Raw genomic sequence first — 26,477 nt, forward strand, 5'->3', positions numbered from 1 at the left:
CGGCAGAGTTTAAAATAAACTGAAAAATACTTGAGTTGCACTGTCACTGTTTAAATTTTTTTATAATTATTTATTCTGTAATATGTTGCATACAACATGCTTTTATTTTAAATAAATGTTCTTAATTCCAAACCAGTCCCTTGTTTGTTTGTTGTTAAATTATAGGACTAAAGCTGTTACCTGTAAATTTAAATCATGTTTTTATTAAGTACTCGGTATCGGCGAGTACTGAAATGCAAGTACTCGTACTCGTTTCCAAAAAAGTGGTATCGGTGCATCTGAGGTAAACATTTTGCTTTTCATTTGACCCCTGACCTGTCTGCTGTAATGCAGGAGGCAGGTTTATGACCTATACTGCAGCCAGACGCCACAGGAAGCCTTCCTCCATGTTTTCTTTACAGTAATTGATTCAGCCAGTTTAAGTCTCCTTTGTTTTTGTGCATTAGATCACTGTGTGGGTTGTGTTGAGTGCTTATGTATTTGTAAGTAGCCATTATGACTTGACTAGTGGTGTTTATCTCTTTTAAGGGTCTAGTATCATCAGTTAATTAGTTTTTACACTTTGCAGGCACTTTGCTGTAAATACAACAACACTGCTGAAAACTCTAATTTAAATAATTACTACTGATGCACCTATCAAATAAACTAACATTTGCACAGGTGTTGAAATGCTGGACTCTTCCTCTCCTAAATCTGTGGCAGAGAAAAAATGCTGCAGGAGTGTTTTTTTACATGATATGTAAGAAAAATAAGAAAAAGAAAGAAACCCTGTGATTTTAATGTGAATGCATTACTGACATCTTATCCAAACACACATTGTGCACACCACTTTATCCCCTATTACAACTGCAGCTTTTATTAGTGCATGTTCACGGGACTTCTGATTCTATAGGGTCTTGACAAAAGTCTCTGCAATCAATTGATTACAATCAAGTGATTCAATTGAAACATGGAAATCAGCATTTCACCATTTTATACTATACATACATGTTTTGCTTTCAAGACTGGACAGGAGTGGCATGTGGGCGGCATTGTAGAGTGTGTTGACAGGAGGAAAACTTACACGCTCAGTAAATCACCCCCGTCACTACCTAAACCTCAAAGTCTGTAAACAGGAAGTGCATCTGCATGAAAGCTTCTGTTTTATATGCAGACAGATGACCTTTTGATGTAAAACCTTTCTCTGTATCTAGAGAAACACTTTAACTATATATTCAACCAGAGGTGGGACCAAGTCATTGTTTTGCAAGTCTCAAGTAAGTCTCAAGTCTTTATCCTCAAGTCTCAAGTCAAGTCTCAAGTAATGTCAGGCAAGTCAGAGTCGAGTCTCAAGTCACTGGTGTAAAAGTCCGAGTCAAGTCACAAGTCTGAAACTTTGAATTTCAAGTCCTTTCGAGTCTTTAAAAAAAAAAAACACGAAAAAATAATGTTGCAGTTATGCTAAATGTAAATATTAGACCATGTAATTTTAAAATCTGTGTTTTTCTCAACACATGACAAAATAGTGAACTTAGAAAATATACACAAATTGTAAAATTGCACCTCTTTAAAATGCAGCTCAATTAAACTTAGCTCCAAGAATAATTTTCACCGACGGTTCTGAGATACGCTGCATGTTATTCTTGGATGCGGTTGTAGGACCAGCTTTAAAATCGCATGACAAAAATATCATACATATTTAAAAAAACTGCATCACCAATGTAGCCTGGACAACATTTGCTAGTTAGATGAAGTCAGCTATCTCATCGTAGCATATTTATATGCATATTTATAATCATACGGTTCTTGGAGTGAGTGCATACACTCATGAAGTTTAGTAACTTCAGGTCACTGCAACAAGCCCAGGTACAGTTTACCGCCGGATGGGTGCAGGACCTTGAAATGCACCGTGTAGAACGAAAGACCATCGTACGTATCATAAGTTTACCAGTCTCACAAATTGTCGTCATAAATACACATTCGTTAACCGTTTATTAATATAACCTTTGAGCTCAACGGTAATTAATTAGTAGTGGAAATAATTTCTGGTAGCATCACAGAAATGTAGCAGTGACAATAATATTGTATGCTGTAATCGTACTGGGCAATTAGTGATACAAAAAACCTGTTTTATCCTGTGAATAAAAGTATATGTTTTTGTCAATGTACCATAATAACAGAAGCGAAACGCAATATTGTGTCAGGACAATTCACTATTTATGCACAATAAATAAAGGAGCATAGCGCGACAATTTCTGTTCAGCGCCAGACTTGCTTGTAACCTATATCACCAATTATGTTAAGAAAAATGACGCATTAACTACAACAGCAGACTGACCTTTGTGTAAATGCTTGGAGCAGACTAACCTGTGAGCTGGAGTGTTCTGGGACGTTATATTTGGTCTTAGAATGGCTGCAATCCAGGACACCCGTCGCGTCTTTGTTACTTCGGAAACATGGCTCGAACAATTTCTCTTCAACGACGTAATCCGATAACAACCGATCTCTTTACCCGTCGGCTTCCCGTGGCTGTCATGCGACCGGCTATTGCAGTTAATAATACAACAGCTTCTTGACAGTTTTGTGTTTCTTTTTATCGCTGTATAACTGATTTTAATTGAAAGCCTAGTACCGCTTGCCACGAGTTCCCAGAATCCTTTGCGGTTCTACCCGTGAATGACGTCACATTTTCAATCTCTATATAATATGCATGTTAAATTTTATATTTGGGGTAAAATATCAAGTCTTTTCAAGTAAACCGGTTCAAGTCCAATTCAAGTCCCAAGTCATTGGTGTAAAAGTCCAAGTCAAGTCACAAGTCTTAGAACATTTTTTCAAGTCAAGTCTAAAGTCATAAAATTAATGACTCGAGTCTGACTCGAGTCCAAGTCATGTGACTCGAGTCCACACCTCTGTATTCAACTATATAGTTTAACATTTGGTCCGTAACTATCATTTAAAAACAATAAAAAGGTTTAAAAGAATATACATAGGCGGCTATAAAGACTGCAGGTCAAACATCGTGCAGATACAGAAGGACCTCCTGGGGTCCAAAATGTCGCACTATTACAGAGCAATGCTTACAATAGTCTTGCATGGTTAGCCAGTTAGACAGATGCAAATGTTAAAGTGCTAAATCAGACATGTAAATAAAATACAACATCGTGTTAGCAGCTTATTGGTATTAATGTCTCTTAAAGCTCTCCATGACCTAGCTGCATCTTAACTCTCTGAGCTGCCACAGTCTTATAAACCCACCCGCTGTCTCAGGTCAGCTGATCAGCTGTTCCTGAATGTTCCCAGGACTGAGCGTAAACTTAGAGGACATCGTGCTTTTGCTGCAGCATCTCTGAAACTGTGACACGATCTGCCTTTAGAGATTAGACAGGCTTCTTCTCTGCCTGTTCTTAAATCACTCCTGAAAACTCATCTCTTCACCCTGACCTTTGACACCTTGTAAGATGTTGGTTTTTAGTTTGAGTTTTTTAGTTTATTTTTGCTGTTTTATCTTGTTTTGAAATATAGGGCTGTTTACATTTTTTATGTATTATGTGTTTTATTTTTTTACTGTTATGTTTTATTCTATTGTTCTTAACTCATTTACTGTACAGCACTTTGGTTTTGTCCTGGGTTTTTTAAAGTGCTTTCTCAATAAAGATGGATTGGATTGGACTGGAAGATAAACACTTTAGTTTGCAGTACTGTGGTGAGTTCACAGTAAAGCACTGTGTTGGACTGGCGCACAGTGATTGTGGCGTTCATGGTCAGTGTTAGGTTACCTCAAGTACAGTGGATTCATTTGCATTTAAGCTGATGATGCTTCAATTAAGTCATCAAATTTCATCTTTATATCAGCTCTATAAGCCAATTCTCAGGATACTGTTAGTGTAGGAAATGGAAAGGCAACCAAGATATCTGTGAAACGTCTGCTTACATCTTGAATTCAGCTCCGGCGTATGTGGTAAGTTGTTAATGAGTGACTTTAATTTATTATTTGTTCACATGTGGCTATACACTCTACTGAGAATAAGCATACTGTCATGATATGAGTGGATCTTCAAAATAGACATCGAAATAGGTCATGGAGAAAATAAGTATAAAAAGTAAAGATCTTATTAGGAATAATACTGTTTGGATAATTGTAACCATCATAAGCAACCGAATCATCTCAACATGTATTTGCTCAAAAATGTATTTATTACCACAAACACGTATTTAATTATCAACAAAAGGAAAATCAACAGTTTCTAGAACTCCAACAGGGGCAGGACTTGGAGGTACTGGGATTTCAGGAGGCAGCAGAATGGTACACTGGTCAGTGTCATTATTATTGACCTGTGATGGTGGATGGCCTTGGAGGGAGCTGAGAGGTAACTCAGACCTCTTGTCTTCAGGACACGTAAAGCAAACATACTCCTTCTCAGCAGCTGGAGACTTAGAGACATCCCAACTCATCCCAACTCATCAGCCTCATGCGTTTGGGCATCAAATGTTCCTCTTCATCATTAACAGAAAAAGCAGTAGAATATCTGCGCTTTCTGCAGAGACCTACCTCTGCAGTGGGTGGAGGTCTCGGAGGCAGAGGAACATCGCTAGGACACATGAAAAATGTCACGTCATCATCCAGGGATGCATGATCATTTTTCAAATCTGGATTAATGATCTTGTCAGTGTACTTTGCATGGAAGCTGGCATCAGCAGGTGGAGGATTTGAAGAAACTGGTACATCAGAACTCATCAGCCTCATGCGTTTGGGCATCAAATGTTCCTCTTCATCCTCCACAGAAAAAGCAGTAGAATATCTGCGCTTTCTGCAGAGACCTACCTCTGCAGTGGGTGGAGGCATTGGGATTTCAGGAGGCAGCAGAATGGTACACTGGTCAGTGTCATTATTATTGACCTGTGATGGTGGATGGCCTTGGAGGGAGCTGAGAGGTAACTCAGACCTCTTGTCTTCAGGACAAGTAAAGCAAACATACTCCTTCTCAGCAGCTGGAGACTTAGAGACATCCCAACTCATCAGCCTCATGCGTTTAGGCATCAAATGTTCCTCTTCATCCTCCACAGAAAAAGCAGTAGAATATCTGCGCTTTCTGCAGAGACCTACCTCTGCAGTGGGTGGAGGTCTCGGAGGCAGAGGAACATCAGTAGGACACATGAAAAACATCACTTCATCATCCAGGGATGAACGATCGTTTTTCAAATCTGGATGCATGATCTTGTCTGTGTCCTTCGACTGAAAGCTGGCATCAGCAGGTGGTGGACTTAGGAGCTCACATGCAGGTGCGCTGATAGGTCGGAACATGAAAGCGGGAACTTCATTGTCCAGAGCACAACGGTCTGCACTGGATGAGCGTGGGAGCTTCTCCTTTGCCTGTGGAGGAGGCAGACTTTGACTTTGTGTTGCAGAGGAACATTTAAGTCATCTGACGTTTTGCTCTGTTACATATTATTATTGTTGTTGTTGGATTTTTCTTTAAAAATTCACACGATTTAATGTTTAGAAACAGACACAGTGAAGGGTAACTTACCACAGCTCGAGCCATTTTAGGCGTCTCTCAAGGCAAAGACGCAGGATTTGGTTTCTCTGTGTAAGATTACAGGACAGTTGTCAGTTTCATTTTCAAGTCAGTTGGATAAATTCATATCAAACTTCTCAAACTGTATCATTAAAGCATTGTTTAGGTGGACAAATATGAAAGATATGAAGATAAAACAGTAACAGCTGGCAATCAAGGGAAAACAACCTTACGAAAAAGGTCTTAATCATTATTGTTTTAAAGTAAATCTTTCAGTCCTTACTTCAGTGATTGTTTGAAGTCTCTGTGCTTGTTGTCAGTCGCAGATTTGTGTAAAATAGTTGCAGTTTGTGAATAAAGTTTGCAGGAGCTCCAAAGTTTGTCTGTTCAATACCAAAGTAATGAGGAGACTGAGTGCAGGTTTGGAATCCTCAGTGACAGAAGAATGCAGCAATGTTTGAATTTGAATTTGTTATTGTTTTATTAACAACAACTACCAGGATCATACCATAGCAACACAGTGATGCCCAATCAAATGTCAGGTACAAGGGATAGCCCACATACACATCCAACATCACAGTAAAGCAATGGGCACCAATGCCACCAGTCAGGCCTTAAAAATACCTGAGTTATATAACAGCACACTGACAGTGTCTCATCCAAAAATATAAAATGTATAAATACAGTTAATATCATTTTTATTTAAATTTTATTTAATTCTCTTCATATAGTGCCAAACAGATGTCTCAAGTCGTCACTGTTACAACATAGATAAACATGAACATGAAATCCATTATTTAATTCTCTTCCATTCACTCCAGTTCAATTCAATAGCTATAGATAGATAGACAGATACTGTATTATATACTATATTGATTCCAAATGGAGAATTAATGTGTTATATCACCAGGATAATGAATTCAAGTAGTACAATCTCCAATAAACAGACAACACAGTTCAAGTTCAAAGTGCAATATGTGCAGGATCCAGGCTTTATATTGTAAGATGCAAAATGTTTATATATACATAATATTGTTGAAAAAATAAAGAAAGTTAAAAATCAAAATAAGTTTATTGTCACTGTGGCTGATGTGATTGCAATATGAACCCGGAAGCAGACAAGGGAGAGATGGAACTGAATCTTAACAAAAAAACAAACCATTTATTAGGTTGAAAAACACGAACACAAAACAAGGCCCAGCAAACAGGAGCGGAAACTAAAACTAAAACCTATACTGGGAATAACTCGGTATGACTATGACAACTATGACAAGAAAAACATGAACATGAATCCGAGGAGGTGCATGCGAGAAACTCTGATGAAAAAACATGAACATGAACATGGACCTAAACAGAATCAGGAGATAACCTGAAACCCGGAATAACGTGAACGGAGGAAAACGCACCAACACTGCCCAGAGGAAGACAGCGGACTTAAATACACAGAAGAGAAAGGAGGGAAGTGGAAACACAGCTGACACAAATGAACCTGACACCACAGGGGAAGCAAACTGAAACACACTGAACATGGAAACACAACCCTTTCATAATAAAAGACGAAACAAGGAGAGACGTGGACGTGTGATGGGCTGAGTTGCCAAATGGCTGGTAGGCTTTTAGCTAGGCTTTAGCTTCAGCCAAGTGGAAGCTAAATTGGCTAGTCATTCATATGTAAATTAGGTTGTTACCTGAGAATTCTGGAGGGGAGTGGGGGTGTGTGAATGATTGCTGATTTCTAACTGCCAACTGCCTCTTTGTTTGTCTGGGGGGGAGCTGCTAAAAGCTGTGAACTTCCTTTTGTGTTCGTCTTGATGCATTCTCAATCATCCAGGAAAATAAATCTCCAAAAGTCACCAACTTGGAGTGGTTAGTTTCCTGAGCCACAAGGAAACTTGTGTTTCAGTTTGCCATCTTAGGGAGAAATCAACACACATGGGTGTATGTCCTTTGTTGCTGAGATTTATTGATAAAAACAGTACAAAAAACCAACCATTTGTACACATATTTACAAATAATAATAAAAAGTGAGTGAGTACATTTCAACATTTTCAGCAATCACTCACAATCCTGGCACTGCCATGGTATCTGTAGTCTGCATTTACCACATGTGTATCTGTTGCAGTGAACACATCGCACAGTGGCATGATTGTTCTTGCATTTGTGTTTGACCTGACACATGGCTCTTTTTCCAGGGCTAGGTGTGGAGGGTTGTGTCCGAAGCAACTGTTCTTTTCTTGCCTTCTTCCCAGCTACATGAGAGTGAGCCAGCTCTCTTGCAAGCTCCACCAGGAAGTCCACCGTCTTTCCTGCGTCCCGGTGCATGCTTGATACAGCACATGTGCATTCAGTGCTGCCATGTCAATCATAATTATCAAAGACCAGTGGTCTGATTGATACCACAATGGACCTCTGATCAATGGTCCACTGTTCTCCCCGTGTTTGCGTGGGTTCCCTCCGGGTACTCCGGCTTCCTCCCACCGTCCAAAGACATGAAGCTTGTGGGGATAGGTTATTTGGATAATCCAAATTGTCACTAGGTGTGAATGTGCGAATGAATGTGGGGGGCGGTCAGCCTGTACTCGTGTCCCGTCTACAAGAAGCCTTGACGCACCGACCTGAACTTCATCTTCTCCCTGCAGCTGAGGAGCGTGCAGCCGCCCGAGCACTGGACGCTGCGAGGCGCCGCGCTGCTCTGCGACTGCAAGTGATCCAAACGTTGTTGTTCCACAGACACGGACAGACACTCACTGTGGGGCTCTGCCGTGTCTCACTCAGACCTCCCCACAGGTTTCACTTTTTTATTCTGATGTTCTGATATTTTCCATTTTTCTTCAGCACCAAACATGTTTGTAGGTTTTTAGTCTGTTAAATTTATGAAAATCAAAATGTTTCCACCTCTTCTCTCTGCAAGTCTCTAATAATAATAATAATAATAATAATAATAATAATAATAGTAACATTAATGATTTTGTATGTGACCTCACACAGTAAAGCTGATGTGAGGATCATCACAGTTTTGGTGGTTGTATGAACTTAGAATGCATAAACTAATAATTTGTTTTAATTAAAAAACTTTCCCTCTGTCATTTCCTGAGTGTTTCAAAATAAAAGTCCTCTCTTTCATGTTTTGAATGTGAGGCTGTTCCTGTGATGCCTTCAAATCTGTTTCAGTCTGCAGATTTTTACATTTCAGACCCAAAGTGACTCAAACATTTACTTAAAAGAGGTTTTTGTTCGTCTGGGTTTTCCTGCTCAGCAGCTCTAAACAGGCAAAAGCAGAAACACACAAACAGAAAGAAACAGGAAAATATGTGTTTCTGTGAACAATGCAGCAGCAAAATGAAAGACCAGGATTTATTTTTAATGATTGACCAGTGTTGGGTAAGTTACTTTAAATTAGTAACTTAGTTACATTGCTAGTTACTTCTATCAAAAGTAACTCAGTTACTTCAAGTTACTCGTTACTTTCAAAGTAACTAGTTACTAGGGAAAGTAACTTTGGTTTTACTCAGAATTCTCTTGTTAATGTGTTGCTTCCATAACTTTGCCAGTCTTCTAGCTTGCTTACCTGCCACAAGTGCACTGTGCCACCTACCAATAGAAAGGAAAAGATAATGTGCATATTTCCACGAGAGAAATCCCACGCCTGGACCGCCGTTGACCGCCACCATGATTCTAGCCTACGTCACAGCATCATGTGCGCCTTTTACATCCAACACAAGAACTGCAGTCGTGGTGCTGTCGACTGTACTCAGAACTCGGAAATTCTGCCTTCTGAATAGGAAGATGTAGGTAACACCAGACTGCAGATGAGCTGCATACAGGGCTGGACTGGGACAAAAAAATCAGCCTGGGCATTGTGACTAGAGACCGGCCCACCATTATAGCAAAAATCCTAAAGCCTTTGAATGAAAACAAACGCTGTTGTGACAGTGATGCTCACTGTCTTGATGGTGTATATGCATCAATCTATCAATCGTTTGTTGTAAGATTCAGATAATTATTTTTTAAAAGCGAGACATTTTAAACGAGAATAAGAAAGAAAAGTATTTCTTTGTGCCCCCCTCTCCCTGTTAATGCCCTACCTGGCCCCCCTGGCAAAACTTTGCTAGAGCTGCCCCTGCACAGTTACCAGCTGTCAGCTACCTAAAAAAGGATCCTGGTGTTATTTGTCTCTCAGAAACAGTTCATAACTTCCCTTCAACTCATTCATGTCACCTAAAAGGTAAACCTGTTTCTCCATCACAGCTCTGATGATTCAGTAAGGACATCTCCTGGTTTCATCTTCATGTTTCCCTCTCACCACATAACCAAAACGACATCATGACCAGCAGCTTTTTTGCAGCTGTGGCTCCAGCAAACATCAGCTGATACTAGAAATTAATATGAAATAAATTCTAACAACAGCTGATCAAGCTTAAACGTGCTGCTGTTGTTTAACGTGAACTCCGCTGGTTTCCTCTTTCTGATGCAAAGTGGGCGATAAACAAACAAGAGAGACGATCAGCTGATCATTGATCAGTTTTCATGATTGAAGTAGAAACAGGAGAGGGAGGGGGGAGAATGAAAGAAGAAGAGGCAGCTGTGCAGCAAAGACACAGAATAACTCCAGCTTTGTGCCTTTTTCATTGTAGCTGAATTACGGGACTAACTGTTCCTTTTCACCTCAATAAGAAATGCGTAATATTTTCTCTGAATACCAGATGAGACGGTTGGCAATTCTAATAACTTATGAACAAAATAAAGTTCAACATCATTAACTTCATAGCACCCACCCAGCTGTATAGAAACTCATGCTAGCTAGCACGCAGTACGGAAAAAGTCAGAATAACAAAAATAAACTCCACCTAAACTTGGTTCATATCTGACCCAGAGAGACTGCAGGTCATAACTTCTTACCTGAAGTTCAGTTCACACTTGGACCGGCGGCCGCCTCGGGTCTCTTTTCCTTCTGCGTCCCCCTTTCCCTCCTCCACCTGCTGGCTTCCACCACTTGCTAATGTTACTGAATCTGTGGAAGCTCCGCGACAGCCACCACACGAAGTAACGAGTAACGAGCCTATCTAAATCCCAGTAACGACTAACGCGTTCCTGATTTTAGCATAATAACTAGTTACCGTGCTCGTTACCACAATAATAACGTAGTTACTGTAACGTGTTACTTAATAACGCGTTAGTCCCAACACTGTGATTGACAAAAACATTAAATGATCATGTTTATTTTCACATAAATGTTCCATCGGTCCTTCTTTTAGAATAAGTTTAGAAATGAAAAATACTAATAACACACCAGGAAAAAGCCAACAGCACGAGTCCTGAAAGGCTTAAAGAGAAAATAAACGCACAAAGAATGAAACAAAAAGGCACAAAACCTCAAAACAAGAGTGAATTAAATCTGAGCGACACACAAAGATGCTAAAAGCCCCAAACATGAACCTGTGAGGTCATTAATACCTGTGTGTGTGCATGTTTACATGTCTTTGTGGGGACCAAAATGCCCGTCCCCACAAGTTTGAAGACATTTGTGAGACTCAGAATGTGGTTTTAGTGTCAGGGACAGTCAGGTCAGGGTTAGGCATTCAGTCTTAATGGTTAGAGTAAAAGGCTGAGGAGAGCATGATGTCAAATAGATGTCCCCACAAGGATATGAAAACACAACCGTGTGTGTGTGTTACTGTGAATTTGTGAGACAAGTGAAGATTTCAGAATCAGTGAGAAATGTTTCACTTCCTGTTGGTGAAGAAGAGCAGACTCCTCTTCAGCCACAGAAATGAAGAAGCTTTTATTTTGTCAGCCTGACAAACACGAGCTCAGCCACGAGCAGAGGCGACCCTGCAGAGGTGAAGGTCACAGTCAGAATCAGCGCCAGAGAACCGCACAAGGACGGCCTCATTGGTCACGGCTGAGTTCATTATGTGATGGTAACAAGCTGATTATTACAGAACAGGAAACACACGTCTGCTCATCAAACACCAGCTGCTGCTGCTTTTATCAGTCTGACAACAAAACCTCACAAGAAAGAAGTTTTTATGAGTTTGCAGCGTTCCTCTAAACTGAAAACTAAAACAGACTGAAAATGGGAACACGCACCCACACTCGAGAGTCAGGCAGCTTAAATGTGTTTGTCTTCATCTGTAGTTACGTTTCATTGGCTGGAAATGTGCTAACTGGAATCATTCATGAGTCCAGATGAACAAAAACAAGTGTTTACTGCTCCACGCTGCACGAATCTGAATCAAAATCACTCAGACGCGCCCACGTAGGCATTCCACTAAAACCATGTGACCACCTTCACCTTTAAACCTGTCGTGAATATAATTTTAGACTCTTCACTTTATTTTGAAAGAACAGATTTGCAGGAAGTGCGGCTGCTGCAGAAACTCTTCACTTTTCACTGGCTTTAATCTTGAAGGTTTCTCCAGATGTGGAACATTCATGCTAAACATTCAACATCTGACGACCGTCTCCGTGTAAAACACTGACAAACTCAAACTTTATACGGTAACTGACAGATTTATTCCTCCATTTTCAGGCATTTCACAATGAACTTGGATTAGTTTGATGATTTTATTCACGTTGGTGAATAAAACCAGCCAAGAGGCTGATTCCTGCAGAGGAGGAGGCAGAGTGGAGGAATCTGCAGGTTCTGTCTCTAACACACAACCAGAGCTTCAATCATAACGAGCACATAATAAAACCATGATCCCCCCTGATCGACTCTTTTAGCCTGTTTCCTCTGGATCGAACAGGATCTAACAAACCCCAGCTTCTGCTGGGACACTGGTCATGATGGGAGGAAAAAGATGGCTGCCGTGTTGCTGTTTCCTGTCTTACACCAGGGTTATACTTCCTGTATCTGTGGGTCTGAGTTTTTAATCAGAGGATGAAGTTAAAGCTTTCAGTCTGCTCTACAACCCACCACCTATCCACACGTCTGCTAAGTGGACTGGAAATCAGTAAAACTTCTACCAGACTTTAGTAAATATTGCATTAAGATGAGCAGACAGATTTTAATCTCAGCATCGTGCACACAGATTTTTCAGGACACTGGAAGAGTTCCTGCCGTGGATTTAGATGTTAGTGTTGTGTGGATGATCCCATTCTGTGATCTTTGTGTTACTAACACTGATGCTTTTACACTTTAGGACCCTCGAGACCTCTGCTGCTCAGCCGTCCTGATCGCTGCCTCCACTTTAACCAGAGGCTGTAACCTCTGATCATTTCACCTGCACCGGCAGTAAAACTCTTCTCCACAACCAAACGTGCCATAAACCCATCACAGCTTCATCATCAGCTCAGTCTCAGCAACATGCAGACGACCGAGCAGCAGAAACTCTGCAGGGAACGTCTGAAGTCTGTTCTTCAGTTTTCCCAGCTCACTGTTTATTGAACATGAGACAGAAAAATAACTTCACCTTTAATGTGAAACTTTTATCGCCTGTGACATATTTGCAGGAAGTTTTCATGCTGTGATTTAGTGTCACAGCCATAAATATCACACAAGGTAAAAACTACAAGTCCCAGCATCCTCTGTGTTTAGGGAGGAGCAGTGAAACAATGTACATTTCAAATTCCTTTAATTTTAAATATGTTTATATTGTCTATCCTGTAAAATAGTCAGATGTCTATTCATATTAATGTACAGAATTCACCTGCTTGCTGCTACTACTGTACATTCACCCAATATATATATATATAATGTTCTTCCTCTACCCCCCCAATTTTTGCACATGTCGAGGAGCGTGTCAGGCTACATTTCACTGTGTGTTATACTTATATAACTATGCATGTGGCAAATAAAGAACCTTGAACCTTGAACCTTGAAAGTGAAAGTGTTGATCCTCCGTTCAGAGCAGCAGGAGGAGGAAGGTGGAGCTGAGGCAGGTGAGTGTTAACATGAATATGTTTCTTCTTATGATATAAAATAATTCCACACTGTTCGTGTCTGTGGGTGAAACGTGAGGCCGGTCGGCTCCTCTGAGCGCTGGTTTCCTGTAAGTAGAGAGGAAGTGAGTTTAGCTGAGAGAGCAGGAGGAGAGTGAGAGCTGTGCTGAGGCAGGTGAGTGTTAACACCGCTCTGACATTACTGTGTCTCTGTGGCGGGAACAACAGGCTCCGTCAGTGGAGGCAAAAATAATCAGACTTTGGTTTTTCAAAGGAAACTACTTTATGTTGGGAGAAGCCGCGCGCTCATTGGATAACGACTTGTCAATCTCAAGTTATTAGCCAATGAGCGCGCAGGTTCACAGTAAGACCCGCCCTTATCACGACGGGTTTTAAAACTAAAATGGCGACAGAAACTCGGTGAGTGGAGTTCAGGCTGACTTTATGAAAGTGCGACGTTTGAGCCACTTCCTGTTCTCAGTCCCGGCGTCCTGATCACCGAGGTTTCTGTTGCTCTGATGTCTGATATTGATTATATCGGTAAACAGGCTGTAGGCAGAAACATCAGGTCTGATCTGAAAATCCCTTCAGAAACAAACTTTAAGAGTTTTATGTCCGTGAGGCTGTAAAACTGTAACGTGTCCTGTGATCTATAAACACTCTGTGATGAATAATCTGAAGTCATTTTGAGCCTGACAGTAGTTTCCTGTCACAGAGCAGAAGCTGCAGGCAGTTTTTGGCACCTTTATATTTAATTTATTCCAAAATAAATCAATAAAGGTAGAAAAGAACTCTCAGTGACATTAAAAATCTATTTTTAAAGACAGATGTGACCAAGTGCAACAAATACAAGATGAGATGTTTACAGATATTTGAAGTATTGATCACATGTAGAACACAGAGCAGGTCCATTAACAGAGTCATCCTGCTCACAAACAGCAGTTTGGTTTCATGAGCTCACTTCCTGCAGTGATCCTCAGCTTCTCTCCAAAGGAGCCGTAACATGTGGGCTCCTCACCATGATGATGATCCCAAACACACTGAGTTCCTTCATCCACCTGATCATGTACTTATTAAATAATGTGATGGTTTTGGTGTTTTTTAAAGACTTTGAGCCTCTAAAATAACTGGTTTGGACTTTAGGGCCAAAGCTCCAACATTAGAAAGCCGTCAGTGTGATGCTTCCAGTACAACAGCACCTCTGAGTGTGTGTGTTTACCTCTCAGACTAACTCCACCCTGACATCAAGAAGATGGAGGAAGAGGACGGAGCAGCATCCAGCTGTATGTCTGTGAGGAGTGACGGAGTTACACAAACACCTCCACCTTACAGTCATGGACCTGCAGCAATAATGTAAGAACACTACTAACTTTATTAGTCATTTCAACATAACCATGATAGAATCATTGATCTGTGATTGGTTCAAACTGTTTGATCTGAGTTTGATTTTTATTGACTTGTTTTCTTGCTAAGATCTGAACTCTGTAAGTTTAAGTGAAGTCAGTGCAGCAGAATCAGAGAGAAGAGCTGAGAACAAACTGAGTTCATTCAGAGACAGAAAAAACCGCTGATGATTGGCTGACCTGTCAGCGTTATGAGGCAGACACAATATCACAGAGGGATCAGCTGATCATATGGCTGTCAGAGAGAACTGATCACTTATTGATGTTTGTGTTTGCAGAGGTCAGAGGTCACAGTCTCCAGCATCCAGCTGTGTGTCTGTGAGGAGTGACCGGTCCAAAGAAAAAGTTCCTCCACACTTCAGTCATGAACCTGCAGCAACAATGTTCTTCAATCATGGAGCTCAGCTGACCATGTAAGAGAGCTGCTGACTCAGAGTTCAAAGGTTGTTTCTATAAATGTTCTGCCAGTGACATCATAACTTAACCTAACACTGGTCTGTGTATGAAGTATCATTTAGTGGCAGTTGTTAAAGTTGTATAATGATGATGCTAGTTTGGGGTGTATTTTCCTGCTGATGCAAATGCATCTACTTTGCCCTTTGTCTGGTGCTTTGGACAAAGACGTCCAATGAAACTCAGAACAACACAGTTTGCACCACCAGCAGGCAGAGGAAGTGGCTGACATCCAGAAATCCTACCAGTGGCTGAACAAAGCTGGACTGAAAGACAGCACAGAGGCACTAATCATGGCAGCACAGGAACAAGCTCCGAGCACAAGACCCATAGAGCCCGGGGTCTACATGGCTCTTTTTTGGGGGGTTGTGTTGTATTAATAGTGACTTTGTTTCTTTGGACCTGACCAAAATCTTTTGTTTTTCAGTTCAGTTGCAACATTGACTAACACTAATGCAGGGGTCGGCAACCTGCGGCTCTTTAGTCCTTACAGTGCGGCTCCTCGTGGTTTGGGAAAATAAATTAGAAGTATTTAGCTGAAGTGTATTTTATTTATGTTCTTTTTTAACTTGTAGTTCTAAATTGGAAGATTTTTGTGATATTGAAATATAAAAAGAAAATTATATTTTATTATTTTTTCATCGTTCAAATAAGCGTCACACTCGTGGAAGCCGGTGTACCCGCCGAAACGCCGTGCATTTATCGAGACTTTCAGCCCCAGGAAGGCCAATTATGGATCTTCGGATCCACATTATGTCAGCAGCTGTTCTCCACCGTGAACTACGTTAAAAACAAACACCGCTCACGCCTCACAGACGGCAGCTTACAGTCCTGTAAAGATGAAAGTGACTTCGTACAGCCCCGACCTGCAGACGCTGTGCGCAGAGGTTCAGGAGCAGAAGTCCCGTTGTAAACATATCACGGCAGACCCGACGATGTTTGCATGAACACGCTTTTCAGCTTCTCTTTATTGACCACTTTTCACACACGGTTGCTGTACGCACACAGCCGGCTGTAGCTTTGCAGCTCACAGCCCGACACACACCAACACAACAGCACAGACGTTAAGGCGGCGAGGCGTGATTGCGGGTGCCGCTCAGGTGCGTCCCCCTCCCCTGCAGCGGCGCTGCAGACCACGCCCCGCCACACACATTAACCAGGTAAAATACATATTTAGGCAGAATTTTGCAAATATCTATTTTTCATCTTTCAGCAGCATAGAGCTTTTTTTCCAATTATTTTTTAAAAGTCAGGTCAAGGCTCCAAAAGCCCAAAGGAGATATAAGGGTGGCGGCTCACAGCAGCTTTTGTTTGCTACATCATTTTAGTTCAGCTGGGTGTCTTTCCTTTGGTTATATTTCTTTAAGAGTTCAAATGTGTTCATTACATAAATAACATGTAATTTTCTCTGTAGCACTTCATGGATTTCATAAGCAACACACCTTAGTTGTTCACACAAAGCATAAAGGTAAAAAACAGTATATACAGTGTTATCTTCATTCTAGATGTCAAAAAGTATTTGTGGCTCCCAGTGTTTTCTTTTGCGTGGAAACTGGCTCCAAATGGCTCTTTGGGTCCTGAAGGTTGCTGACCCCTGACCTAATGGTATATTTTTTTTAGCTGGATCGTTCTATAAAAACATGAATCAAATCTGAGAAAAGTTTCCACCTGACCTGTTGAATGTTATTGAAGCCAGAAGTTTGCCTTCATACTGTGTTTCTTGCATGCCTTTTGTGGTGTACTAATTGATGTGAAATGAATGCAATGTGGTTGTGTTTGCAGAGGTCAGAGGTCACAGTCTCCAGCATCCAGCTGTGTGTCTGTGAGGAGTGACCGGTCCAAAGAATATCCTCCACATTTCAGTCATGAACCTGCAGCAACAATGTTCTTCAATCATGGAGCTCAGCTGACCATGTAAGAGAGCTGCTGACTCAGAGTTCAAAGGTTGTTTCTATAAATGTGTTCTACCAGTGACATCATAAATGATTCCTAATGGTGGTCCGGGTACGATAATGCTAGTATCAATCGTAGTAGTAATGCAATCCAAGGTAATGATTTCTTCTCTGTTGCTGTGAACGTCTCTGCAGCCGTCTGTACTCTAATCTGAGACAACTATTACTGACAGAAACCATCACATCATCCAGTTTGTGTGTTTGCAGCTGCTTAAAAGATTTTAAACAGAGATTAATCAGTAATTCATGTGATGTGTTTGTGTTTGCAGAGGTCAGAGGTCACAGTCTCCAGCATCCAGCTGTGTGTCTGTGAGGAGTGACTGGTCCAAAGAAATAGATCCTCCAGTCTTCAGTCATGAACCTGCAGCAACAATGTTCTTCAATCATGGAGCTCAGCTGACCATGTAAGAGAGCTTCTGACTCATTTACGGGTGTTTGAAATTCTGTGACCACTTTGTAATTTTAGTTTATATTTTAAAGTGTTTTTATTTGTAGTTGCCTGTATTTTTATTACACTGTGTGTAACGTGGTGGTTTGTGCTGTTTGGGATTGTTTTGGTGTATTTGTGTCAGAACATCAGATAAATGATTTCATCACATTTTAAAAGAAAGTATCAGGATAATAATCTGAACTGAGTCATCAGAAATAGAAAGATGGTCTCAACAGGCCACTGAGCTGATCTCCAAAGAAATGCAGAAGATTGAAGAGTCCGAGGCTGTTTATTTGTCACAGGCATCGTCATACACGTACAACACAGTGAAATGTGCTGAGCTGCTCCTGTGACTGGACAAAACATTAGAAACAATCATTAAATGAAATAATGAAACATTGTGCAGATGTAATGTTAAAGTGCTTTGTGCCACATTAGCACAGCATGTACTGACAGAGCAGTGCAAGCAGAACAAAGCAAATGAGCAAAGTGATGTAAACAGAGTAACTGAACAGAGTGAGCAGAGTAATATCAGCAGTAATGAAGCAGCAGGATCAGTGTAGCAGCGTGTGACGTCATAATGGATCAGGTATGATCTGAAATATGACAGTGAGACAAGAACATGATGTAAGGTCCTGTTTAAACCCTGATGGTGATGCTATGAGGGGAGCATGTTCTGATTTAGGACTTGGATGGTCTGAGGATAGAAGCTCCTCTCTGTTTGTGTCCTGATGGTGCAGAAGCTTCTGCCTGATTGTAGAAGGAGCTGAAGCCAGCATCATCCCAGAGGTGAAGCTCCTCTGTGTGCAGACCTGAGGTCAGATTCCTCCAGGCTGATGTTCAGGATCTACAGAAACGTGTGGTTGTAGTTATTGCTGCACTGTGTGCTGACAGCAGATACTCAGAACAAAGCGCTGCACACGTGTTCTTTACAAACATCTGTACATATCAAATATGGATCATGGCAGTGAATGAACACGTTTCTGTCATTTGTTTCATTGGCTTCTTTTTTCTGCCTGTGTTCATGTGATTCATGTCTAACACATAAACAGGTTTGTAATCAAACATCACATCATCAGGGAGGCATCATGAAACAAAGTTACTGCTGGAGGCTGAACTCAATTTGGTGGCAATGTTCAAAAATATCACTCAGATCATTTCAAAGCTTTTAGTTCTTCTTCTTCACTTCTGTAAAATAATAGAAAGAAAATCAGAACCCAGAAGTTCACTTCCTGATGACTGAACTCTTTCAAAATAAAGCTGAAAGCTCTGAATGTGACACCGCTGCTCCACCACAGTTTTTAGAGGAGGTCAAAGGTCAGTTCAGAGTGATGGATCCCAAACTTCCAGTACATCCAGTGAAGGACATAATCAGCTGTGTGATGAAGGCTTTTACTGTGGAGTTTGTAGGCTGATCACTCTGTGTTTAATAAGACAGGCAGGAACAGCAAAGGAAACTTGGATTCTGAACTCAAACACAAGTTTCTCCACTTTGACTTTTCTCTGTGACCATCAGAGCTTCTGCACAGTGTCATCAAATCTGGATGTTTGTCACTGACAGTCAATGATTTTAGTGATAAAGAAATGTGTTCACAGAGGGAGGAAGAGGAAGAGGAGTGGTGTCTGTGAGGAGGAGCAGCTGTCCTGCTGTGCTTTGTGTCAGGACGTCCTGAAGGATCCAGTCTCTACCAGCTGTGGACACTGGTTCTGCAGACAGTGCATCTCCTCATACTGGGACCAGTCTGCTTCATCAGGAGACTGGTCCTGTCCCCAGTGTGGAGAAAGATCCAGAAGCAGAGCTGGACTGCAGACAGCCAGTCAGAACAGCTGTGTACAAAGTAAGACTGAACATCTGTCTGCTGATGGACTCATTTCTGAAAACTGGACTTCTTGTTGTTGTTCAGACATTGAAGAGTTTTCTTTCTGTTTTTCTTTCTTTCAGCAGATGTTGGTCTGCAGGAGGTTTTAGATGAACATAAGATCAGTCTGAGGAGGAGATGTGAACGTGTGACTGAAGGAAGTGATGAAACAGGAAGTAGAACCCTCCTCAACAGGATCTACACTGAGCTCTACATCACAGAGGGACAGAGTGAAGAGGTTCATAGCCAACATGAGGTGAGGCAGCTGGAGACAGCTTCCAAGATGGACGCCCTCCATGACACTCCAATCAGGTGCCAGGACATCTTTAAAGCCTTACCTGACCAACAGAGACCCATCAGAGTGGTTCTGACCAACGGCGTGGCTGGTGTTGGAAAAACCTTCTCAGTGCAGAAGTTCACTCTGGACTGGGCAGAGGGCTTGGAGAACCAACATGTCAGTGTGGTGGTTCTGCTTTCATTCAGGGAGCTGAACCTGATCAGAGAGGAGCAGTACAGTCTTCTGGAGCTGCTCCATGTTTTCCATCCAACATTACAGAAGGTCACAGCAGAGAAGCTGGCTGTCTCTCAGCTTTTGTTCATCTTTGACGGCCTGGATGAAAGCAGACTTTCATTGGATTTCACCAACAGGAAGCTGCTGTCTGATGTCACACAGAAGTCATCAGTCAGCCAGCTGCTGACAAACCTCATCCAGGGGAATCTGCTTCCCTCGGCTCTCGTCTGGATAACTTCCCGACCTGCAGCGGCCAATCAGATCCCTCCTACATGTGTTGACAGGCTAACAGAAGTACGAGGCTTCACTGACGCCCAGAAGGAGGAGTACTTCAGGAGGAGATTCAGTGATGAAGAGCTGTCCAGCAGAATCATCTCCCACATGAAGACATCCAGGAGCCTCCACATCATGTGTAGAATCCCAGTCTTCTGCTGGATCACTGCTACAGTTCTGGAGCACATGTTGACTACAGAGCAGAGAGGAGAGCTGCCCAAGACCCTGACTGACATGTACTCACACTTCCTGCTGGTTCAGACAAAGAGGAAGAAGAACAAGTACCACGAGGGACATGAGACGAGTCCACAGGAGCTGACGGAGGCTGACAGGGAAGTTCTTCTGAAGCTGGGGAGGCTGGCGTTTGAACATCTGGAGAAAGGAAACATCATGTTCTACCAAGAAGACCTGGAGCAGTGTGGTCTGGATGTGACAGAGGCCTCGGTGTACTCAGGAGTTTGTACAGAGATCTTCAAAAGAGAGTGTGTGATCTTCCAGAAACCAGTCTACTGCTTTGTTCATCTGAGCATCCAGGAGTTTCTGGCTGCAGTCTACATGTTCCACTGTTTCACCAACAGGAAGTCAGAGGTGCTGAAGAACTTCCTGGGAAAAAAATACAGAGAGTCCTCTCTGGATGATTTCCTTAAACGAGCCATGGAGAAATCCCTCCAGAGTAAAAATGGCCACCTGGACTTGTTTGTCCGCTTCCTTCATGGCCTCTGTCTGGAGTCCAACCAGAGACTCTTAGGAGGTCTGCTGGGTCAGATAGAGAACAGTCCAGAAACCATCCAGAGAGTCATCAAGAACCTGAAGAATAACAAGAAGTTTAATTCCTGTCCTGACAGAAACATCAACATCTTCCACTGTCTGATGGAGATGAACGACCTCTCAGTACATCAGGAGATCCAAGAGTTCCTGAAGTCAAAGAAAAGGTCAAAGGACCTCTCTATGATCCACTGCTCAGCTCTGGCCTTCATGCTGCAGATGTCAGAGGAGGTTCTGGATGAGTTTGACCTGCAGAAGTACAAAGCATCAAAGGAGGGACGACTGAGACTGATTCCAGCTGTGAGGAACTGCAGAAAGGCTCGGTGAGTCCAGATGTGATCACTAACATCATTGATCAGTGTCGGTTAATAGTTTAATGTTTAAATTAAAAACACAGTCCTTGGTTATAAAGTGCTTTACAAACACCAACATTACGGCTAACAGCTGGATTCTCCTGTTTCAGTGCAGCTAGCCAAACAACAAAGAGCCACTTGCTGCTAAAGACAGAGTGAAAGTGGACGGTATATCCTCCATTCTTCATGTAAAACACATGCAATGAATTGTAATGCACCATCTGTGTTTCCCTTCATGCAGTTTTCTCTTTATGGTGGACTTGGATATTTAAATGTTGACCTCCTGGAGAGTCTTGTTCACTTGATTAGTTTTTGTGAAGGGGATTCTCCTCACCCCGTCTCCAAGGGAGACACCAGCTACCCTTCAGAGAAAATTTATTTGCCCCACTTGTAACCACGATCTGGTTCTTCCAGTCACTGCCCACAGCTCGTGACCATAGGTGAGGGCAGGGACGTAGATCGACCGGTAAATTGAGAGCTTCGCTGTCACGCTCAGCTCTCTCTCTCTTCACCACGACAGACCGGTACAGCGTCCACCTCACTGTTACCGCAGCAACAGTCTGTCTGTTGATTCCTGCTCCCCTCCCCCTTCTTTACACGACCCTGAGATACTCAGACTCCTCCACCTGGGGCAGGAACGTCTCTGACCCAGAGTGGGCACTCCACCCTTTCCCAGCTGAGGACCATGGCCTCAGATGCTGATCCTCATTCACACGGCTTCACACTCTGCTGAGAACAGCTCCACTGTGAGCTGGAGGCCATCACCTGATGAAGCCAACAGAACCACATCCTCTGTGAAAACAGAGACCAGACTCTGGCTGTATCCCAATTCAGGGTCTGCAGCCTTAAAGGACGCATTTTAAGGCCGATTACATCACAGCGACGGGACGAAGGTCGCTGCTCGAAATGCGGCCCTCAAATGCGTCCTTAATTTCGCTGAATTTTAAGGACGTGGCGGTGTAGACTTCATATAGTATACTACTATACTATACACTATTATTAGTGTAGTCTACTATTATACTATACACTATTATTAGTATAGTATACTATACTATACACTATTATTAGTATAGTATACTATTATACTATACACTATTATTAGTGTAGTCTACTATTATACTGTACATATCTGTTTTTAACAGGGAATCTTGATCCTGTTACATTTGACTTCTGTTGAGCTTCTTGAATTGTCACCTTCAGTTCCTTTCCTTTACTCTTCCAGTGTCTTTGGTTTAAATGTATTTACCCTGATAACTGCATATGAAACAGTTCACCTCTTTTCACTCACTATTATCTGTTTGCCATAAAAGTGTTGGTGATGTGTTGGGAGAATCATTATTTTCAGTCTCTTCTTATAAACATAGTGAGGCAAAGATGTGGGTCGTGGTCCCTGATAATCAGATGTGTCTGTGTTCTGTTACATGTGACGTTAGAGAGGTTTTAGTGGAGATAAAAACAGGACCAACATCACTCGTGACTGCTTTCCTGTCTTCAGTGTGTTTACTGTTGGAGCTCGTCCTCCTGTTGCATCTGTCACAGCTGTTACGCTCCTCTGTGACTCCTCCTCTGTCTGCTGTCACACTGCAGGAGTTTTTGGTCATGGCGTGTGAATAACTGCCGAGGTCGGCTAGGACGACGCCACCACTCGTTGTCAGACCCTGTCACGCTGTCTGGTGTCATCTTTAGCCGAGGTTATTAAGAACTTCAAAATGAAACCAGTCTCTGTTTTCAGTCTCCGCCCTCTTTTGCAGCTTTGAGCCAGGTTGTAACACCTGTTAAAGTCACCACCTGTTGTGACCGGGGAGTGAGATGAGTGTGAGAAAGATGAAAACAACGTCTCATTCTGACTAGTTACTGGGAACTGATGTGTGATGATGCAATAACAAAGATGACTGTTTCTATGATTTTCTGTTTTCTTAATTGTTTTTATTGATGATAAGGACAGGCAGAGGAGATTGGATGGATTTACTTTGTTTTATTATTTTGCACTGAAATGGAGTCCAGTGTACAGTCCTTGGCGTTGCACATTTTAATATGTTTTAGCTGAGACTGTAGTGGGCACTCTTTAAATGTCGGGTCAGTTTGTCTTGTTAGAGCCTATTTGTGCCTGTTAGTGCTGACGATGACTTTAGACCGAGCTGACTGAGGGGTCTAAGCTCATGATGCCACCAGCAACACCCGGGTCATGCTGCAGAGTTTTCAAACCCCGCTGACACTCGACATAATTTACTCAGGTTACATCAGGTGATCTAAGAAAGGCCGCTTAGAAAGAAAAGCGAGTGCACTGCTTTAAGTTTCTTGAAGATGTTTAATCCGAACATTCAGCTTCTTCACTTCTAAAACCAAAAAGTGGAGAGTCCCAGATTTTAATCCTAGTGGGAGTGTCCCTTAAGAGGGTCGCTGACCAACTATTGATCATGTGGCTCATCACATCAGCCAAGCTGTGAAAAAGGGTGTGGGTGATTATCAGCAGAGGTTTCAAGAGATGAAACGTCTTCAAGAAACTTAAAGAAGTCACTTTTCTTTCCAGGCTCCTTAGATTACCATGACTGTATGATGAGAACCTACACAGACATATCAGGTGAAGGTTTCAGTGTTTTGGTTCAGTTTAATGTAAAAATGGAGATGAAACACATATAAAGGCTCGTTTACACCACTGAGCCCTGCTCTAAAACACTGACACAGATCTGTCTGTGAAGCTGGCTTTAACAAATAAGAGCTTAAAGTTTTAAAAACATGTTTAGCGCCAAACTGTCCACTTTACTGTCTGTAGCAGGAAGTGGCTGTTTGGCACTGAAACGGGAGAATCCAGCTGTTAGCCGTGATGTTGTGTTTGTAAAGCTCTTCATAAACGAGGACTGTGGAGGAGGAGAGCCTGTGTGAGTCAGGTGGTTCACCGGCCGAGTGTGTCAGCGGCAGAAACAGCTGATCAGCGCCGTTTTATGCAGTAAAATAATCTTTCTGTTCCCAAACACATCCACACAGTTTGCAACATAACAGCCCACTACATGCACATCACACCACAAACATGCATAAACCTGAACATAAAATATGTCCTGTACCTGTGTGATCTCTTTAAGTAACTCACAGAATATCAACACTAACGCCACAAGTTTGTTGGTATTTTAACATTTTAACCATTGATTTTGAATTAAAACCAACAGTTAAAATATTTTTGCACCAGAGGAAAGAGCAGCAGAAATATTAAGACAGATAAATCATTCTGTCTTCAGTCTCCATGAACAGCATCAACATCCTCTGGTGAAATTTCTCTTTCCTCCTTAAAATATATTAAATGTCAGTTTAATTCCAGATTAATGGTTAAAACATGTATGTCACATATGAACATCAGGAAATAAAGAAAAGTGACTGATTCAGTTCCATATATGCTCCAGGGAGGCGTTAAGGTTCATTGAAATTGTTCAGTTATTAAAGTTTAATCTGAGCCGAGCTGACTTCCTCAGGAACAAATAAACACCGAGATAAACTTCACCTTACAGATATAATCTAAATGAATCATATCCAATCTCAGAGAGTTGACAGTCAGCTGTGTGCTGGGAGACATGTCTGTCTGCAGTGTACGAGCTCTGACCGCTCCCCAAAAATGTCGGAGTGAATATATTAATATTAAAAGTGTAGCTGGTGACACAGAAACAGAGGATTTAAGAAGTTTAAGTGTAGGTCGGGTCCACACATGTCCAAACACCTGTGCGTAGTCCTGCTTGTTACTCAGAAACGCACACTAATAAAATGGCCATAAGGCCAAAGCAATGGTTTTGACTGGTGTTGACCCCGCCCCCACCCTGAGTGTGGATGCTGAGAGAAGGGCCAGCTGTGAATATGAGGCTGTGGGAGCAGATGGAGAGAGAGTATGTCGGGGTATCCCAGTACAAACTTTACTGGGGTCAGAAATTAGACAGACTCCAGTTCCTTTGTTTGATTTATCTAGTTTGATGTTAGGAAAGAGATTCATGAGATGGAAAAACCTCCCAGTCTACTGAGATTCAGAAATGATTTGTACACATGGAAACTCCCTGAGTGGGAACAAAGCGTGTCCTGTCAGGAAGAGCATTTGGAATATGGATGTTGAGGATGTGACAGTGCCTGAAATCCTGCTGCTGTTCTGAACCATAGTTTCTGATCTGAAGGTCAAACAGAGTCATGATGGTTGTTTCTATTTGTTCCTTTTTAGTTTAGTTCCCCTGAAATCAGATGTGATATCAGCAGCTCTGAGTTCATTCATCATTATTGTCCAGTGATGACATTTCTGCTCCGTTTGGTGACAGTCAGCAGATTTTTCCTGAGTGTGGACGTGAACAGTCGTACCTGACAGCAGCAGGTAGCAAACAGAGATCATCTTTCCAGCTGGAACTCTTCACTGAGCTGAGCTCATTCAAAATGTTCTGGATTCAAGACAGGAAACAGTCCACATGTGTGTCTTCACTCTGACTCTGGATCAGATCTCAGTGACAGACTGTGGACATTATGGAAGCCTAAATGTGACACCATCTTCCTCCTTCATCTGCAGATTAAAGCCAAACAAAGATTCTCATTAAAAGTCTGCAGGTCTGAGAGAGACTCAATCGTTGTGTCATGTCAAACACAGTAAGAAGAGCTGAAGCACAGATGTGAAGAGCAGATGTTCATCAGATTATGACCTCACTCTGTTTTGTCTTCATATACATTCAGTCTGTGTTTATAATGCAGACTTTCTGCTTTTATAATAACATATTTTATATTTTCTGTAATCACAGACTGGCTGACTGTGGACTCTCAGAGACTCACTGTGAAGTTGTGGCCTCGGCCCTGAAGTCCATCCCCTCCCATCTGACAGAGCTGGAGATGAGTAACAACGAGCTGCAGGATTCAGCAGTGAAGCTTCTGTGTGCTGGACTGGAGAGTCCAAACTGTCGACTGGAGACTCTGAGGTGAGTTCACTGACTGCAGCTGTTGTTGTTTTTCTATATTTCAGATCTTTGATATTTGAAACGTTCTTTAGTTCCTAAATGTTCAGGATGTGTCTGAAGACAAATGTGAAGAAGTTTGAGTGCTTTCAGAAATGTTGTGTCTTTCCAAATGACTGAACAACAGTTTTT

General features: G+C 41.9%; 2 protein-coding genes across 2 annotated transcripts in view; both read left to right on the plus strand.

Annotated features, from left to right (window-relative positions):
- The window catches only part of LOC146548073 (NACHT, LRR and PYD domains-containing protein 3-like), a 432,988-nt gene that overhangs the window by 75,224 nt on the left and 331,287 nt on the right, over positions 1–26,477 (plus strand). The gene's annotated exons all lie outside the window — the stretch shown is intronic.
- On the plus strand, positions 19,185–26,313 carry LOC146548077 (protein NLRC3-like). The gene is made up of 3 exons (XM_085266180.1): positions 19,185–19,458; positions 19,563–21,351; positions 26,136–26,313. The coding sequence occupies exons 1-3, from the start codon at positions 19,185–19,187 to the stop codon at positions 26,311–26,313; spliced, it is 2,241 nt and encodes a 746-aa protein (XP_085122306.1).

Source organism: Mchenga conophoros, linkage group LG23 (genome assembly GCF_057382185.1).
Source record: "Mchenga conophoros isolate Kocher_MC1m ecotype Shallow Benthic linkage group LG23, M_conophoros_male_GT1.1, whole genome shotgun sequence".
NCBI lineage: Eukaryota > Metazoa > Chordata > Actinopteri > Cichliformes > Cichlidae > Mchenga > Mchenga conophoros.